At 43.0% G+C, this 17,978-nt stretch overlaps 1 protein-coding gene across 10 annotated transcripts in view; it reads right to left on the bottom strand.

The window, feature by feature from the left end:
- The window catches only part of exd (PBX homeobox extradenticle), a 387,983-nt gene that overhangs the window by 294,950 nt on the left and 75,055 nt on the right, over positions 1–17,978 (bottom strand). For 7 of the 10 annotated variants that reach the window (XM_071593924.1, XM_071593931.1, XM_071593936.1 and 4 more), the window contains 2 exons: positions 5,295–5,432; positions 3,948–4,021 (listed from right to left, as the gene is read on the bottom strand). In XM_071593924.1, coding sequence (XP_071450025.1) covers positions 3,948–4,021; positions 5,295–5,432 — 212 coding nt within the window. The remainder of the gene's footprint in view (positions 1–3,947; positions 4,022–5,294; positions 5,433–17,978) is intronic. The other 3 variants (XM_071593944.1, XM_071593967.1, XM_071593973.1) reach the window with 1 other exon arrangement.

Below are 17,978 nucleotides of genomic sequence, written 5' to 3'. Positions count from 1 at the left end.
TTTACGTTCAGAAAACCAGTTCCCCATTGTCAATCAGTGATGACCAAGTGATTGTACAAGCCTTCGCGACTAGGTGCAACTTTCAAACTTTAACCGAATCCTATATCTGAATTAGCAACCAAGGCAGCTCAGTGACTCTTTAGGAAACATTTATCATAATAGCACTGGTGGGCACTTGTTCGCTCCATTATCTCTTTCCAATGTTTTTCCATTATACCTCTAATAAATCAAGGACTTGTAAGCTATTGAAACGCGCAAGCAGAAAGAATTTTATAGCCGCGGAGAGAGATACCGTGATATCACTCATCACTATGAAATATGTATGTACTGACTTTAACTTTTGGGTGGGCTCATTTGTAAGCAAGCTGCGATAAAAGACATGCGACGCAGTACACTTCCTTTTTTATATGTTTCAGATAATTCTTATCATAAGATTTGGGGGTTTTGATGATATAATGACCATTAATTTGGCTCCGGTTTAAACATATAAATTTAAGATATTTTGGCATTCCCAGAAGAGTTATCGTCAAACGACAAAACTTTCAATGGAGCTATCATCATAAAATCGTTGGACAGCTTAATCACATCACAATTTTGGAAGCTAAAAGAACTGCACATGATGTGTGCTTAGACATGGATATGAAATAATGCAATACAATACAATGCAAAATACTCTTTTTTTTTGGTAGCGCATTCGTACTCCTTTGAAATACGCAACTGCCTTTTGCGCCATTTCTACCTCATTCAATATTTCTTATAAAGCCAACATCTCTATCTCCTCTAATTTTTGACCTGTTACGTCAAACACATATTATCAAAGTTTTCGGGAGGTATTGAATGCACTGGTGATGATAAAAAAAAGGCCAAAATGTAGAGTGCAAAATGTGTCTCAGCGAATATATGTAACTTATAAGTAAAGTGGGAACAATACACTGTAACGATCCACGAAACAATTTACAAGCAGTAGAAAAACTTCTGTGATACGTGGTAGTCTAGTGGGTAGAGCGCTGGGCTAATGACCGGAGGGCCCGGGCTCGATTCCGGTCGACGCTTCTGGGCATCCTCTTCTTCAATCAAGCAGTGTGATTTTTGGGATACCAGACCTTCCTGGGCAACCACAGGCGGCACAGGGAATGAAACTGCCCCCCCCCCCGCCCCTATTTCCCTGATGCGCGAATTTCACACCCCGTTCGGCCTAGCACTATGTCAGCTCCACTCTCATCTAACAAAGCAACCTATGGTTTGATGAGTGCACTTAACTGACTTTTAAAGGGGGGAAGGAGCAATTAATATTTGCAAACATGCATAATTTTCGATCCCTGATTGAAATCAAATAAACTTGTACATATTTCCCTACGATGAAGTGTAACAATATTTTATTCGTGGAATTGCCCCATCATATGCCACTTAATCAATCAATGCAATACAAGTATATTCGATGACGTTCTAGTAATGCCCGAATCTTTGAATCGCCACTCAATCACCTCTTACTACTAACCCGGGAACTTTTGTATTTCATTAAGCACCATAGGATTTTATTCCGACGCTCAAAAAAAATGCATCAGCCACTATGACTTTGGAAACGACCCCGGAATAAGAAGAGAGGGCTGAGCATAATTACTCCCAGACACAACTTCCGATGGAAGGTTACGGCATTTCCCGCCCCGTTAGAGATTCGGATCGGCTGTTACGTGCACCTAGGGGGGGGGGGGGGGAGGGTGTGCATCCGCGGCATAGCTGCCGCCACGACATTTAAGGTCGCAGATTTGCGAGTGGGGAGGGAGAAGGGACGGGGAGAAGCGTCGGGGGTCGGGAGAGAGGAAAGGGCGGGGGAGGAGAGGGATATAGGGTATGGAGAGAGAGAGAGAGAATGGCGTTTATAACGCATAAATCAAAATCACCGCGGCGATCCGAACGCCATCTCATCGTTGGGAATGGAACTGTGCCGTCGTAAAATCAGCGCGTGGCCCTGAATGGCAAATTTGCTCGCACAAACGCCGCTCAAGACAATCCTTCATGCGACGAGTTGCGCCCGCACATAATGAGGCCAATTTAACTACCTTTACATGCAGCGGGATTCAGCAATTTATCCCGCCATCTCGGTCTTCCATAAAGGCCCGGCGATAAATTGCGTTCCAATCGGTTCTGAAATACAGCGCAGTAAAACATTTATTCGCCTGTTTAAAAAAAAATTCGCCACAATGAATACTAAGCAAAGCATAAACGATATCATGTCCCGGTGTGCACTGACCAGACATTTCCGACTAAGAAACTCGCGCTCCATCGTCCGACTCATATGCGAATCCTAAGTGTTCCGATACCTCCCAAGTGCATCCGCTCTGCTCCAAGATAATGATAAATTCTTCGTAGGGTTTCCACGTGAGCAAGGTATTTATAAAAATGGCATATAATAATAGATGTCATTCAGTTAAATACGTGCACCAACTGAGGTCAGAAGGATAAATATCATAACGCGATTCCAAGAACTACACTTAAAACGGCTGTCGACATCTTAATAAACCACATTTCCCCTTAAAAAACAAACGGGACACTTTCGGAATGAGAAGAGTGGCAAATAGATCCTAAAAACATGGCTTTATGAGGGCAAAATGAACTTTAATCCAAACGATTCAAAAGAACAACGACAACGGATGATTCACAGATATGTGCAATCAACTGGAGTACGTGCTTCAACAGCAATTCTCCCCGCACCATCAGTTCACCGCTTGGTAAGGGAGAAGGATATCATGGCCAAGTCGATTTAATGAATTTTTTCTACTACTTCAAGGGCATATTTATAAACGGCATTCGCATGACACTTCCAGTGCCACAGAGGCCATCAAAGTCGACGAGCGACATATCGTAATATGTCACGCAGAGCACTTAAACGTAAAATATGAAGGGTTTATTAAATTATTACGTCAAAATTATTGGAAAGATAAGGAGTTCCGGGTACGGTCGCGGATCGTAATGAAGGTGAAACCGGATTTAGTGCGATGTAAGCGAATCGTGAGCTCGCATAACTCGGATGTTACTCAGAAATATTCAAACAATTAGCTTTACCCAAGTGAACATGACAGAAAAATATTGTTCATAAAAAACTAACGAGAGACCTTTTCCTTTTCTCGAAAATACCATTCTCTCTTAATTACTCCTCTATTAATTGTAAAACTGCATACGGAATAGTGCCCGATAAAAAAGGTCACTTGACCCGTCTACTCTTACAAAATTGCCTCTAGTTTTTGCTCAACCGTCGACAACAAAGTGGCTGTCTATTTTTTGAGATTAAAGGAATTTTCTACCACCATTAATTATAAATACATGGGAGGATAATTCCTAGACGGACGATATGTATACCAAAACGGCACAGTTTGAACTACCACAAGTGCAAAATATGTGTAATAATGAACACCTTTTGCAACATGCAAACCGAAGGTAAAAGGCTGCAGCACTTGTTCCTCAATGGGCGAAAATCTTTTCAAAAACATGATTATTCACAGTCTACACTAATTGCAACTAAATCGAGTAATTTAGTTAATAGAGCAATGCGAAGCATACTCAGGTACTCACTCAACATACCACTAATCTGATAATGGATTGTTTCTTAGCTTTCCTCCAGGAAGGAAGTTCATCGGAGCGTTAAGCCATGCTACCGCCAATAAGCGTAGGGATACTACTTCTTTTCTCTCAGTCTGTGGGTACTTCTTTACTCCAAACGAATGGAGGCGAAACTACGCCACGCAAAGTATTTCACTCTGGCCCTTGAAGGTACCACGAAATTGTCCGCAGGGAAAAAGCTGGAACAATTTACACCCCCCAAAGCGGATGCCTCGCATGCTCATGGCCCACCCGCTAAGATGTATGCAGGTACCCGAAAGTCTCCAGAGCGAGAATAATTCTCTATGCTGCCACGCAGAATAACTTAGAATAAATAGAGGCATATTTACCTGTTTTCTCCTTGATTTCGCAGAGTACGCTGAACAGTGCTGGCTTCATGCGGTGGCAGTTGAGCGTGTGTTTCCTACGATAAAGAGAGAAACAAAATTCAAGTAAAAGAAATTACAAGTCAAGCATTTAAGCAAGAAAACAAAATAGTATGATTACATAATATTTAGCTTATCATTTGTTTTTGAAACCCAAATGCATCAATAAAAAATGATTAGAGTATGACATTTGTGGAAAACTAAAGAGCATCAGGTGAAAGATTGACAGATCAGAAAGTTTGCAAGAAATTCTTTGAGATGTTCATGGAGTATGAAGTCATCCGTGGCTGTTCATTATGAGAAAATAAGCCAAGAGCCTGCTTCATTCAAACAAGCCCATTTTAACAAAGATTTTTTATTCAACGTCAATTCTTAGGGAAAATCAACAGAAATATCTACTTAAAATACAGCCAGCATACAAATAAATCTAATGACAACAAAGTAATGAAACAATCAGCCATACGACAGGGATTACAAGCGTATATAGTAACAATGAGATTTAAAATACCACATGTGAAAACCGCAGATACGCATCATTGACTTCAAAATTGTAACTCGTGGCGAAAAATGAAAGCTTTTCGACTTGGGAACTAAATGAGTCCGAGTGGCAATTTTTAAATATATATATTTCCCGAACGCCTACCATAACATTTTAACAAGGAAATAAAGTGGATAAATTAGGAATATTGTGCCCATCACTCTAAAAAAATAACCGCCACATGATCTGAGAATGTTCCACCTGAGCAAATACTTGATCCATGATGTGCGCATCTACGTCGGGCAACGCGGTTTTCGACCCCTGCACCCATCAAAAATTTAAGCCGTTTTAGCGTCATTGAATCAAAGGAAAAATCAAATCCCAGTAACATTATAGGGGAAAAGACTACCATTTAAATTCCCTAACGAAGCAGACAATTGAGAGCGTTGGTAAGACAGTAAGCACGGATTTTCTCTGGCCCAAGAGATCCCGAAATATTAATTTCTTTGCCACCAAGTAACATCTTAAAACTGTCCGAAAGATACCAAACGGACTCATTAAGTTCCAAGAATTTGGAAAGGAATTGCTATTACTGACGTTCTTAATAATTCCCGTCGAGAGGTGCCCAGAGTTGAGCGCGTCCATGATTGATTCAAATTTCCTTAGATAAACACGCCCAATCGGGACAACCCCCTGGGGGCCATCCGCGTGCGATCTTTGGTTTCTAACAGGAATGTAAGCATGAATTTTATTGACGTTCACACAAAACTCATGTTTACGCACTAAAAACATCGATATTTTCCACGGGAATGAGTAAGTAAATGAGTGATTACACGAAATTTTCCAGGGGTATGCTGGCCTGGGATTCCGTGGTGCTGGAGCACCCGGGTCCCTTGTGTCCCTGGCGCCCCCGTTTGGTATGGTCGGGTTGGTACTTCATGCGACAGTCCAATTCCCCGCCGGGCTCCAACCTGCAGGTGGCAACCCAGGACCTTTACTGCCAGCACACCCCTGAACACTCTCTCTCATCAATTTACATGTAATAACAGATTAATGAACAAGTGCATACACATGATTATTCACGAAATCACAATGCATTCAAACAGGCAACTCCCTGGATGGATTTGCATTCAAGTGCTGCTGGTCGACATTTACTTATTTCTCCAGTAGTTGAAATAAACATTTTCACCACATTTACTTCAGCCAAGGAAGGTTGTTAAACAAAAGGATAAGCACACAACATTTTAGAAGTCGATTTTTGAACGGCAAAGAGTTCTGTTAAACAGCATTGCTTACAAGCCTGAACATTATTTTTTTTATTAAACTATGCCATTAGTTTCTATGAGCACAAAACAATTATTCCTATGCATACTCAGCAAAACAATAACACCGCAAAATTTAAATAAAGCAAGCAATAGATGAACGCCAATTCATTCAGTTAGTGGAATGAAGGTAATATGGAAGAAATGCCCAGAGTCTGCATCATAAAATGCATTTGGTCATCAAAGGTTGACCACTTTTAATAAATAAGTTATGCCAGTGGTAGGAACTATAAGCGGATGCAACTACCAACTATTTACAACATTGAAACAAATCGTGTATGCGTGTACTTCAATTTTTTCAAAAAAAAACCATCGTGGATTAAAGATTCCAGCCAATGTAACCAAGCATAAAAAAGTTTAACATTTTTCTCCGTACCCCGGGTTTGAAAGGCGTGATGTAGTTTTCCATCAGGATCTGAATTCACGCATCGAGCAGGGAGAGAGGCAAAATCATTAAGTGCCCTCAACAGGCAAAAGAATTCAAGCATTTTCTCCAATGGAAACTTGGACCGTAAGTGACGCCAAAGATCAATCCATGGCGACCCTGGACTGCAGCAGATGCGACAATTAAGGTGGCCGGTGTACAGAGAGGTCCCTCAAGCGCTTCGCTCGATAGTTAGGAGCGTACGACCTGAATACGACCTACCGACTCATCGATCTGACGAGGAGCAAGACGGACAGGAGGAGTCTGATCCTCTGTTCAGTTTTCGCGAAAGCGAAAGGGTAAGAAAACCAAAGGGGTGGGACGCACGCGGGGTGGTTGCCAAAGGGGCAGCACGTTAATTGGAATAATATACGCGGCCGTTCGGGCCCATTCGTAATGGCGGAGGAGGTAGAAGATAGTCCGGGAAGGAAGGAGGCGGCGGGGGCTTGTGAGTGTGGGGATGGGCAGTACGAGGAGGGGACTGAAGGGCTGGAATCGGATCCGGTGGGGTGGGGGGGGAGGGACAGGAGGAGGGGGGCGAGGGTGTCTCACAGACGACCGAGGGAGGGGGGTACACCACTGGACGCTGGAGTGGACAATCAATACGACGGGCGGAGGGGAGGGACGAGGGGCCTGGGGGGAGGAGGAAGGGGTGAGGGGGCGGTGAAGTCGGCAGGGTAGGGGGTGTGGGAGGGTCTTCCCGGGGCGGGTGCAATGACGGAGCAAATGATTCAGATATCATAGAAAGAGGAGGGAGGGGGTAAGGGTGGGCGGCGTCGGCGGAAGGGGGGTTGAGAGCGAGGGGATGGAATCGGGAGGCGTCTCAGGGCCGGTCGCCCTCAGAATTAGTCGCCGCTCCCCGCGCCCTGAAGAACGCAAGCGCGGAGGACGGGTGAAGCGTGCCTCAAAAAAGGCTCTTCGAATTGGGGAGCTACCCCACAGGGAGAGGGAGTAACGGTTGCGTCCAGGGGTGCGTCTATATGCTTGATTGAGGTCGCTCTTTACAGACATTACGAAAATGTCACCAACGTATCTTTACTACGGCTTCATATCCAACGGAAATATTGATAATCGCCCTTCACCACGCCAGGTGTTCCTTAATTCGCAATTTAAAAAAAGTAAGATTTACATGGCCTATTACGGGCGTGGTTGGTGTCTTAGGTGAAAAATTATTTTAAATATGATGGATAACCCCACTTTAAAAACATGCAATATTTAATATAATAATGCAATATTTAATTTTTTGTGAAACAATATACTCCCCTTCTTACGTTGTTTCGGGAGATGTAAGTGTTTAATATCTCAATATATTCGTCTCGTCAACAGGAAATCGGCGCCTCGACTCGAACAGGTTTGGAAATTGTTGATGCGTTCCTAATTTCGAAGTTAAATAGATCCGATCCTTCAGTTATTAGCTGCCCAACAACCATTGCGTACTTTAAATAATGCCAAGGGACTTCACTATTAAAATATAATTCGGCATTGATCTGTACCAGCATCGATAACTACTTTCTTACCAAACACACAAAACTTCCTTAGTAACAGCGAGTCAAGTTTCTAAATACACCAACATATTCTTATTTTATGAATAATATCTCAACTGTGCCACGATAAACTGATTTTAATATTTTACATTAAAAGGCATTAAATGAGTTTTTGTATCGCTAAAGCCTCGCCCAGTCGAGCCCTAACCGCCATAACTGCAACTTACCCGCGCAAAAGAAGTCTTATTTCCGTCATCCCTATTACCCCACCCTTACGTACTTGTGTTTTAAATGGCCTAACAAAGGTACGATATCACGACAGTATTATCGTTTTTTCCTTATGTCGAGGAAAACAACCTCATTGCGGTTTGACACTCTCTTAACTTGTCGGAATTTTGTAAGAGGATGAATCATCCTAATTATTTCCGAATATCAACACATTTTTCGTAGACTACCTATCCCACGCACTCGTAATACTATGGTTCAAGAAGGTGGTCAAATTAAACATTAAGGATAATTATTCTGTCGGCGTGAGGGGCGACTGAGCTCGGAAAGCCTTAGAACGACATATTTTCAGTGTTGTACGTATTACTACACAGGGACTCCATAGCGACCACGTTTTCTGATCAAGGAACCAACCACCACCACTGTTTAGCGAGGCATGTATATACGTACACTGCTCGTTTAGAGGGAATAAGTTCGGACAATTATTCTGGTTTTTACGTACACGTTTAACTTGAAAGGATCACAAGTCATTGCTAATAAAGGTGGCAATACGGATTCTCAATGGGGGGAGGACGTTCCCTGATAAAACGTCACACCAGTTCGTAGTCCCACCTTTGGCACGTTGTGATGAAATGGTTATTTCCCATCTGTGCTAACGATGCGATACGACTTCACTCACAATTAACACTAGAGTAAGAAGGCATTAAGTCATCCTTCTTTGCCTGGTTTCCGTTACCCCCATTCTCGTTCTTTCCTCCTCCTCCCTCTGTCCAGTATATTCTACACCCACTTCTATTTTCATACTCTATTATCATAATCTTGGCTTCCCTTGATTCGCACTAACTTGCCGAACTCTTTTCGAGATACGTTAACGCCTGAATTTTTCCATCGATGATGACTTTTTTACACGGTGGTTTTTTTCCTAGCAAAACCAATGCTCCCATTATAATGTCATGTAGCTTCAGCATACACGCCCTAACCTTATAGCGAGCTGAGAAGACGTTGAAAAGTTAATTACTGCAGCCAGAAAGTATTAAAAATTATTGTAAGGCGATTCGTGAAGAGTATACAGCGAATTCCGTACGAATTCTAACCGAATAATTTAGTTCACTATATTTAGCTATAGCCCCATTGTGGTTTACAAAAAATTTTAATATATTACAACGAAAAAAATATCACACATTTCCATCTACTCTTATTCTAAGTAATGGACGAAAATCAAAGCTGAATAAACATAATATTATAATTAAACTTTTCATTCAGTGCAGTCCAACAGTATCTAAAATCGGTGAATGATTTACACTGAAATGCCTAGGCGAAAAATCTCATCTAAAAAACAAATAAAAACTAAAGAAAGGACGAGGAGTAAATTATTAAACCACTATTCCTATTATTAACCCAAGAGTGTGTGCTACGAATATGAGCCCACGGAGAACTTCCGAAGGAGTAATAACTGCCTAATCCCATCCGTAACAGATTACGTTCTCGAATCTAATTTCATCGACTCGTGAAAAATACCGGGGCAAAGTGAATGCGTGGGCGAGGGTTTCGGGAGGGCGTTTACTATCCCTCTGTCCAATTTTGACCCTTTGGCAGTCGTAAGGGCAAGTGGGCATGAATTTGCGCACCCTCCACCGGTAAGGGACGGAAGCTCCGTTCATCTCCCGTCAAGCGGATTAAGCAGATCATCTCACGGGAGGCTGAGAAGGGTCCTTGGGGCGACAATGGTGGAGGAGGAGTGGCCACCAAGGGCCGTGCGGGGGCAGACGGGAGGGGGTGGTTGGTGCGGAGGGGCGGAGATGGGCGTGGGGAAGATGGAGGGCGAGGGGAGGAGGTCGTAGGGAAGGGATGGTCGAAGGAGTGGAGCGGGGATTTCGGGGCGGTGGCTCCGGGGTAAGAAGAACCTCCAAAGGTGGAGGACGCGTCTCCCTTCGCCGTCCACTCCACACACCCCTGGGAAAGGAACGCATATGAACCCCCCCTTCGACCCCTCCCTTCCGCCTCGTAAACTAAGTGAGTTCCTTCCTTCAATCCTTCTACTTATGCCCTATGTGTGTGCATTTCGTCTGCAACTTGCCGCGGGTAGGTACGTTTATAAACGGTGGCCTACGTCCAATCAAACGGGAGATGAATTCGTCGTTTAATTCCGTTGCACTGGAGACTGTCGTGGCTTACTGTAATTCAGAGATCCATTGGCTTTTTCAGCCAGATAGTGATCGGAAGATCATTTTTTTAGGTACTTCAGAAATAAATATAAATATTCAACCTGAATTAAACATCAGCGGAAGAATTCATAATGTATCCAATCAACATTGGAATCAGATAATAGTTTATGGTTAATTAATCCAAAATGTTCTGTTATTCTATTAGCAAAACCCAACCCAAGATATATAACATTAATGATCTAGGATCTAGGTCGAATAAGGACACTTGAAGTTCCTGTGACCCCTGAATAAATATTTTAATATGTAACTGACAAAATGCAACGAACTGTGCTACTACGATTTTTATACCTGTTAGAAAAATCATAATCATAACCGAGAGATAATTGTTCACTAAATTATTAGAAGGCATTGAATATAGAAAATCTAAAAGAACTTCAATCAAAGCAAGAGTAAATTCTCAAAAAAAAATTGCATTTCGAAAATTCGTAAATTTCATTGAGAGACGTTGTTGATCTTTAATTTCTACGGTTTCATAGAAAGTAATTACGTAAGACAAAGAGACAAATTTGATACAAAAATATTACGATACAAATCTTACTGCACAATAAATAACACAATATTTCGCCATCATTATGCTTTGATTAACAGTATAAATAGAGTTTGAAATTAAAAGCAGGGGATGTATTTACCTACCTACCTTGGGATTTGTAAATGGATAGGGCCGAGTTCAGTCCCCTGATTCATTAAACTAGGAGCCTAGCTGAACTCGAAGACTAATATTAAATATTACAAATAATAACCATAAGCAGTTATCAACCCGAAGGTCGGTTGGGTGAGTGATGGTAGAGTTCACCCAGTACTAAGCCCGACGGCGTGTGAAATTCACACATCAGGGTAGGGGGGTTTCCTTTCCGGTTATGGTTTCCCTGGAAGATCTGGTATTAAAAAAATCACATAGCTTGGGTGGAGATGAGGGTCCCTGCCCGGAAGGCCGGAGTTCGATTCCAGTCTAGTAGCAGTCCAACGCTATACCCCTGGACTACTGCGACCCACATCTTTCAAATACATTGTTGAAATAATTTGTTACAACTTTACAGCAAATTAAACAAGATTGGACGTAATTTCCAACGTGACAACTATCCACTATTTTAATGCATGTATTTGAGTGACTAAGGGCCAGGACGATTAGTAATCAATGAAGATTGTTAATATTCAACCATTACTTAAAAAAAATCATGAGGGCAGAAAAAACGAGCGACTTGAAATATGATCGTATGCGCCGCCTAAAGCAACTTATTCCACATCCTTCGTACGTCGGAAATCACTATAGGCATCATTTACACTTTCCTGTGTTACGCAAGGGTATATGCGCCGAAGTTTCCAAGCATTCCGGAGGAAATCTGGGTAAGTTTGGCACCCTTTCCGAAAGGGGGGGGGAGATGGCACTTAAATGGGGCGAACTGGAATCGCTGTAAAGCGATTTGCAACGCGCACTTTAATGGGCAGTTATGCCACTAAAAGGACGCGGGTTGAGCCGAAAGGCTTACGCGTTACAACGCCGCGGAGAAAACCGCGCTCGCCCGGCGAACAACAAAACAGGCGTCATTAAGCATCGAGAGGGAAACCTTTTACGAACTTCCTAACGAGAGAAACTCGCAAACCAAACACACCGCACTTGTGCGGCTGCATGCAAAATGATGCGGAAAACCGCCGAAGTGATTTCGAGTCACTTATCGGGATTCTTCCTTCTAATAGCCTAATGGCTGGTCGCAATAGCCCTACCATTCGCCCTTATGGGTCCAAAGGCAAACGCACGTCATTGAGTTCGGGAATATGCCGACATGACTCGAGGAAAGGACAGTGGCCATTGTTTTCAGTCTCCTGGGGGCGGGGGACTCCAGGTAATCTCTTCCGGATCCAATATAGCCCGAGTTGATAACCAAGCGACTGAAAAACAGTAACCTGTTAACTACTGTTACACAAAGTGCCTGGTTAATATAACAGCCCATTCCTCACAGCAACCAAGTGATTCCCGTTAACAGGGATTCCCTGCCAATTTTTCTGCAGCTAGCTAATATACACAAAACTTTATGCATAAAAAATCTTGTTTTTATTGACTGAAGTCACAACTTCTCGAGAGTGCTGAAAGAGTTAAGCTTATGAGTTAACACGGCACGATGAGAGACGCAATAACTGCACGGGTCTCATCCCAGGGTCCGTAATGATTTCCTGAATGAGGACATATCCTCTCTCCATTCAATTTCTCCTTTCCTCAAATCTCACCAGCACCCCACAAAACCAACAGACTGAGACTACGATCCTACTCCTTTGTTCTAAGCATCAACCATGTCCGGTGGAAAATCCGTCAGAAGAGCCCTTGGTCCGTGTGTCAAGAACGTGTCCACTGTACGCGACTATCGCCTAGTAAATACAGCCTCCACGCTCAAAAGCGAATGAGGCAAGCCTTCGGAACTTCCATTAGTTTACTGAGTAAAATATTGCTGCGATGGTTTCCGCGATGGTTGAGATTGAACCTTAAATTTACAAGTCGGAACAAAATTAAACATTGCAAAGATATTAGGTATATTTGTAGGTGCATCAGTATGTTAGTTGGTAGTTTGTGTTTGCATGTGTGTGGGGTGTAAGTGTTCTTGCATGAATGTATGCCATGTTTTGTTTGTGGATGGTATAAATTTGTGGCTTTTGCAGACGGTTTTTTTTCTTTCTCAATTACGGGTGGTGTCCTAACACTCCCCCCCCCACACGCCCTTGCGGCGGCCTGCGGGGTATTAAGTAGATGTAGATGATGATTATGTAATGACTCGAGATTCCTCTGGTCCTTTCCGCGATGATTCATCCTGGTGAAAGACCTTTCTCTTTTGACCTAACACCCCCCGCCACAGGCCCTTGCATCGGTTTGCGGAGTATTATGTAGATGTAGATGAAGACAGCTTCGCCGGCACTCCAGGACCCCCAGGACCTGAAGATACTGACTAAAAGGCCGGCGAACTACCGTCCACAAGGATGAATCAACGGGGAATGCACCCGAAAAATCACCAGCCAGAGTTCATTATTTCTTGAAATCCCATCATTTTTTTAATGCATACACTATAAATTAATAAACAGTCGCGCGTAACATACTAAATAGATTCCTACATGGGATAATCCTACATGGCAGCCAAGCCGCGCCGTGGAAACAAATTTAGATGAATTTTCCAACAAATAAATCAAAATCATTAAATTTACAATAGTCGAAGTGCATTCTTTAAATTCGACGAAGCGACACCGCAATAAAACTTGTCTAAGGTACAGTGAGTCAGACCACACGTCTTCAACGTGACGGTAGGTTTTAGCGGTGAGGGTAGATTCCACCTGGTGTGAAGCCATACGACATGTGAGCATCACACATTCTGGGTGGAGATGCCAGTTCTTTTCCCGATGCCACTTGAGGTTTTCCAGAATGATCTGGTAGCCAGAAAATAACACCTTGGATTTATCTGAGCGTTTTCGACGAGTTAAATATAATTGCACTTCAAAAATAGCACGTTTGGGTTCTCGCATGCATCATTCCAAGCTTAACCTGGAAATTTTGGATCCAGCATTTTTTTACGTGAAAGCATTAGCTAAAATATTCACAAATAAGTCCCAAAATTTAATTATATATTCCTAAATTCATAAAAAAAACGTTTAAATCAAACACATTCCGACTGACGGGATACAAAACCAGGAATACGAAAGCAAAGTATCTTTAAGAATAGAAATATTTGTCGATATACAACAGAAACACGCGCACGATGTACTTATGTTTATTTTGTAGTCAGCCAATTGTCGGGAATCACACGGGCACAGCTGACAATGCTCAAGAAAACAAAATGACTCCTTCGAAATGGCACGGTGGCGGCACATTGGGTTCTCCCAAAAATGACGCCGCCCAATGAGGACACAAGTACAATAATTCATTTACCGGCTTAATAGTTAGTTCATCGCCTATCACGAGCGATGCTCAATTACTTGGAAAGAAGTTTCGGACGAGAGGATCGCTCCCGACCGTTTCGAACGCCACTTCCCCCAGGGCCATCGACAGAAAACCATAGGCCCTTAACCTGTAATCACGCCCCCCCTCCCCTCAACCTTAAATTTGGGAGTTTTCCGAAGGGAGTTTCAGTCCGCACCGCTGCCTACGTCGAAGCCTCCAATTACCGCCGACAGAGGGACAAGTTTATGGCGCGTACGAGGGAAGAATCCGAATTCCGGTTTAATTTGTCCGGGTAGGCTGGGAGGGTAGAAAGGGGGGGGTGGAGATCGGGGGTGGGGGGGGGCGCCGATGTGAGGATTGAGGGGGAAAAGATGAAACTGAGGGATGGGAGTAAAATTATGGCGATGAGATGTACCCCCACCGTGATTAATCAATTGACGCATCAATTAATTACTAATAGTGAATTCATGTGAAGTAGGAGGAGCTGAGTTTCCTCCCGAATGGAAGAGTGCGTAAATAAGATGGAGATTTTATATTCCGCCACCCACCAACCTACCGATCAATTTTAAAGAAATAAGTAGCACTCACTCCATTGGCAAATTTATTAGCGAATCTTCGGCTTGGCAAAGCTTTAAATCTCAACCCAATGTAACAAAAAAAACACTTTCGCTGGCATAATAATAGGAATAATACACACGCCGATTTTAAAAATGAAAATTCTGTCAAAATTACAATAGGGCGGTTAAAAAAAACAGCTCGGCGGCATTTTGAATATTAAATCTTTCGAGCAAAACTCACAAAATTTTACTGATGATATCGGGAAATAAAAAATCTGAAGCTTGCTTCCTCCTTTGGACTCCAATCTTTTAATAAAAGAACGAAAGACATCCTTGATAATGACAAAAAAATTTCGAAAGAACGAGTCTGCGGAAATATCGCGATTTATAGGGAGAACTATTTCGCACTTAGGCTACCGACATAATCCTCCTCCGATCGCGGGCATGATAAACCAGAAAAAATAAAGCAACATTTGATCAAGAGATGTAAACATGGACAGTGATTCCTTCTTGTCGTAGCAAAGCCTATATACAGACAATTCTAAGCCAACGATCCAAGGTTATGCGATTTTTGAACACCTGGATATCAAATTAGATATTTATTGAAAGGCACTGGGCAATTTAGTTCATTTTACCACGACACCGTGAGAATCATTTGGACCCCATTCTACATCGGCAGATTAGAGCACTTGGATGAACTAAGAGAAATAAGACGCTAATATTAGCTTTGAATTATTCAATCTACAATGTTATTTATTATCAGCACTCCTTTTAGGGCCACTACGTTCCCAATATTGCGTATTTGTTGTTTCCAGTTTGGCCCAGCTCCTCGTGGTACTTCGCAAGGTGTAAGCCATGTCCATATGAATGTAAAACTACCGGGGGAAAATTAGGGTAGTGGATTTGGGATAAATTGACACATGCGTTGCTCACCGGAGTATTCTGCTAAATACTCATACCTGAAAAAGCAGGCGAAGTGTAAGCTACGCCAGTATAGAAAAAGCTAACGTATCCAATAAAATGACAAGAAGCGTGCCTACAAAACCTAAGTAATATGAATAAATATGTATAAATTTCGAATGGAATGAAGGTAACCGGGATTAAAAAAAAACCCTTCACTTCGCAATACAGGACTTCATCAATATATGGTAATACGCTATGAAAACAATGTAAACTTTGAGGGGCCATCAAACAGACAATGAAGAATAGGGAAAATTGTTTTTCATACTTCGACGATCACATACATTTTTTCATTGTGACTAAATGCCCGGATCTCGGAACGTATTTATGCATCAATATTAAAATTTAAATTAAAATTCGACGGCGGTATCCTTAAATCAATGAGATTTCTCGCAAGATTTTAAAACCCGCGCGTCAATGAATTTAACAAAAAGTGAAATATAAAAGAAATCAAAAAGAAAAGGTTCCCATGAAGAAAGAGTGGGGGTGATACGAGTATGTCCCTTTACCACTTAACAAGAAAGAACCTTGGGGACGAAATGACTAACGCTAAGTAGTATTAAGATGCTATCGAAACGTTCATAGGTAATATACCTCGACTACTTTCCAAATTGAGCCTAAGGTTAAATCTCTCCTACATACCCACCTCCTTTGAATAACCAAACACAAACTCGAACAGAGCTTTGCATCACAGCCGAGACTTGATGGCAAAAAGAAATCATTCCAGCTAAGGAGACTGCCTAACGAACCCATCGGGGAACAAAATGATCTCCTTCCTCAAAATTTCCCGAGCGTAAAGACTTGGCTGGGGAGGGTAAGGGTAATGTCAGAGCTATAAACAAAGCGTTTGGGAGCAGCGTCGTGCCGGAAAAGACGCACGGAGGATGATGCTCCGAGACGCCGAGGGGGCGGAGAGATGGGGCGAGGTGAGGGTGGAGGGGGAAGGATTGAAATTCAGGGGGTGGGGAGGCAAGAGAGAGAGAAGAGGGAGGGGTTAGAGGGGGAGGGTCCTCCCCGCGTCTCCCCGAATGAGTTGCTTCACTCCTTGAGATCGTGGAAAGCGGGAGTGAAGGGAAGAAGATAAATAAGCGCCGTGTCCATTTCGCTATCCGGGCGTTATTTCCAGAACTCTCATGCCGGGTCGGTCAGCGGCAGCCGAGAGGAATGTCGTCCTGTTAAAGAAACGTACGAGCGGATGGGGAGGAAGAGGGGGGAGAAACGGGGCAACACGAGGGGTGGGCAGGGGGTGGGGGGGATTGGTTCGGGAGTGGGCGGTTGATAACCCGAGAAGGTGGGTGCCGGAGGGGAGGGGGGGTGTGTATATGTGTGTGTGCGCGTAAAAAAAAAGAATGAAACGGAATGGCTCCGTGCAACCGATGAAGATGCGAGCGCGGGCGTGCGCGAGATGAGAACGCCATCATCCGCAAAAACCTGATTGAAAGATTCAAAGACTTCACCCCGCACTTAGAATCGCCCAACGGGTCACGATGGCGGTGCACTCGCTCGCCCACACGCAATCGCCGTAAAACGCGATGCAAGTTGCGGTGGCGGCGTCTAATTTTTGCCGAGATGCGTTCCATATGTATAAAACTAAGCGTAATATTACGCGGAACGCACTCATTTGCACCAACTAGGAATGTATCTACTTGTATTTTCCGGTGAAACCCGTTTCTTCTTCCCCCCCTCCTCCTCCCCCTCACACGAGAATACGCTCAAAGGAGAATGACGAAAACAAGCTTTATCTGCATGGGACGAAAAACGATTGACACGGAGCGATAGGAAGAATGCGTCAATGGGACTCACCCGTATCGATGGATGGATTCAGGAATGGGCATGCATACAAATGTAAAAGGGTGGGCTAAAATCATGTCTGAAACTCATGTGCCTTCCACCTCTACTCCAAATGCAATGGGGGTGAGCAGTGTGAACAAAGCGAATATTTGCCGGTCGCGAGACTACGGCGCGTCATTGGTGTAGATATGTCGAGGCAACAATATTGGATTTGGATTGACACCAAAATTGCAGAAAAGATGGAAAAGGTTGGAAAAACATGTAAAACGACCATGACTGAACGTGATAGAAAACATTTTAAAATTCTCAAGGGTGAGGAAACAATTATCGCACTCAACTAAATGCTGAAATATATGCACATAAATAATACAAACGTGTACGTATATGAAAAAGGTCCTAATGATAACGTAAATGCAGAGACCTTATTTTTATTACTGTGGAACTAATCTGTTTCCGCCTTTCCTTTTGTTAAAGGGTTATTCCCTACAATAAATGGATAACTTGTTATGCTGGGTGAGGCATGACAACCTGCTAATTAGATGGGGATTTGAATTCTAATTAGCAAATTATGCTGCCGCACCCTATATTTAAGGCTTATTTTGCAAAAATAATA

This window comes from Hetaerina americana, unplaced genomic scaffold, assembly GCF_022747635.1.
Source record: "Hetaerina americana unplaced genomic scaffold, ioHetAmer1.1.p SCAF_1, whole genome shotgun sequence".
NCBI lineage: Eukaryota > Metazoa > Arthropoda > Insecta > Odonata > Calopterygidae > Hetaerina > Hetaerina americana.
The sequence above is the reverse complement of the archived record's forward strand: the minus strand, read 5'-3'. Positions and strand labels throughout refer to the sequence as shown.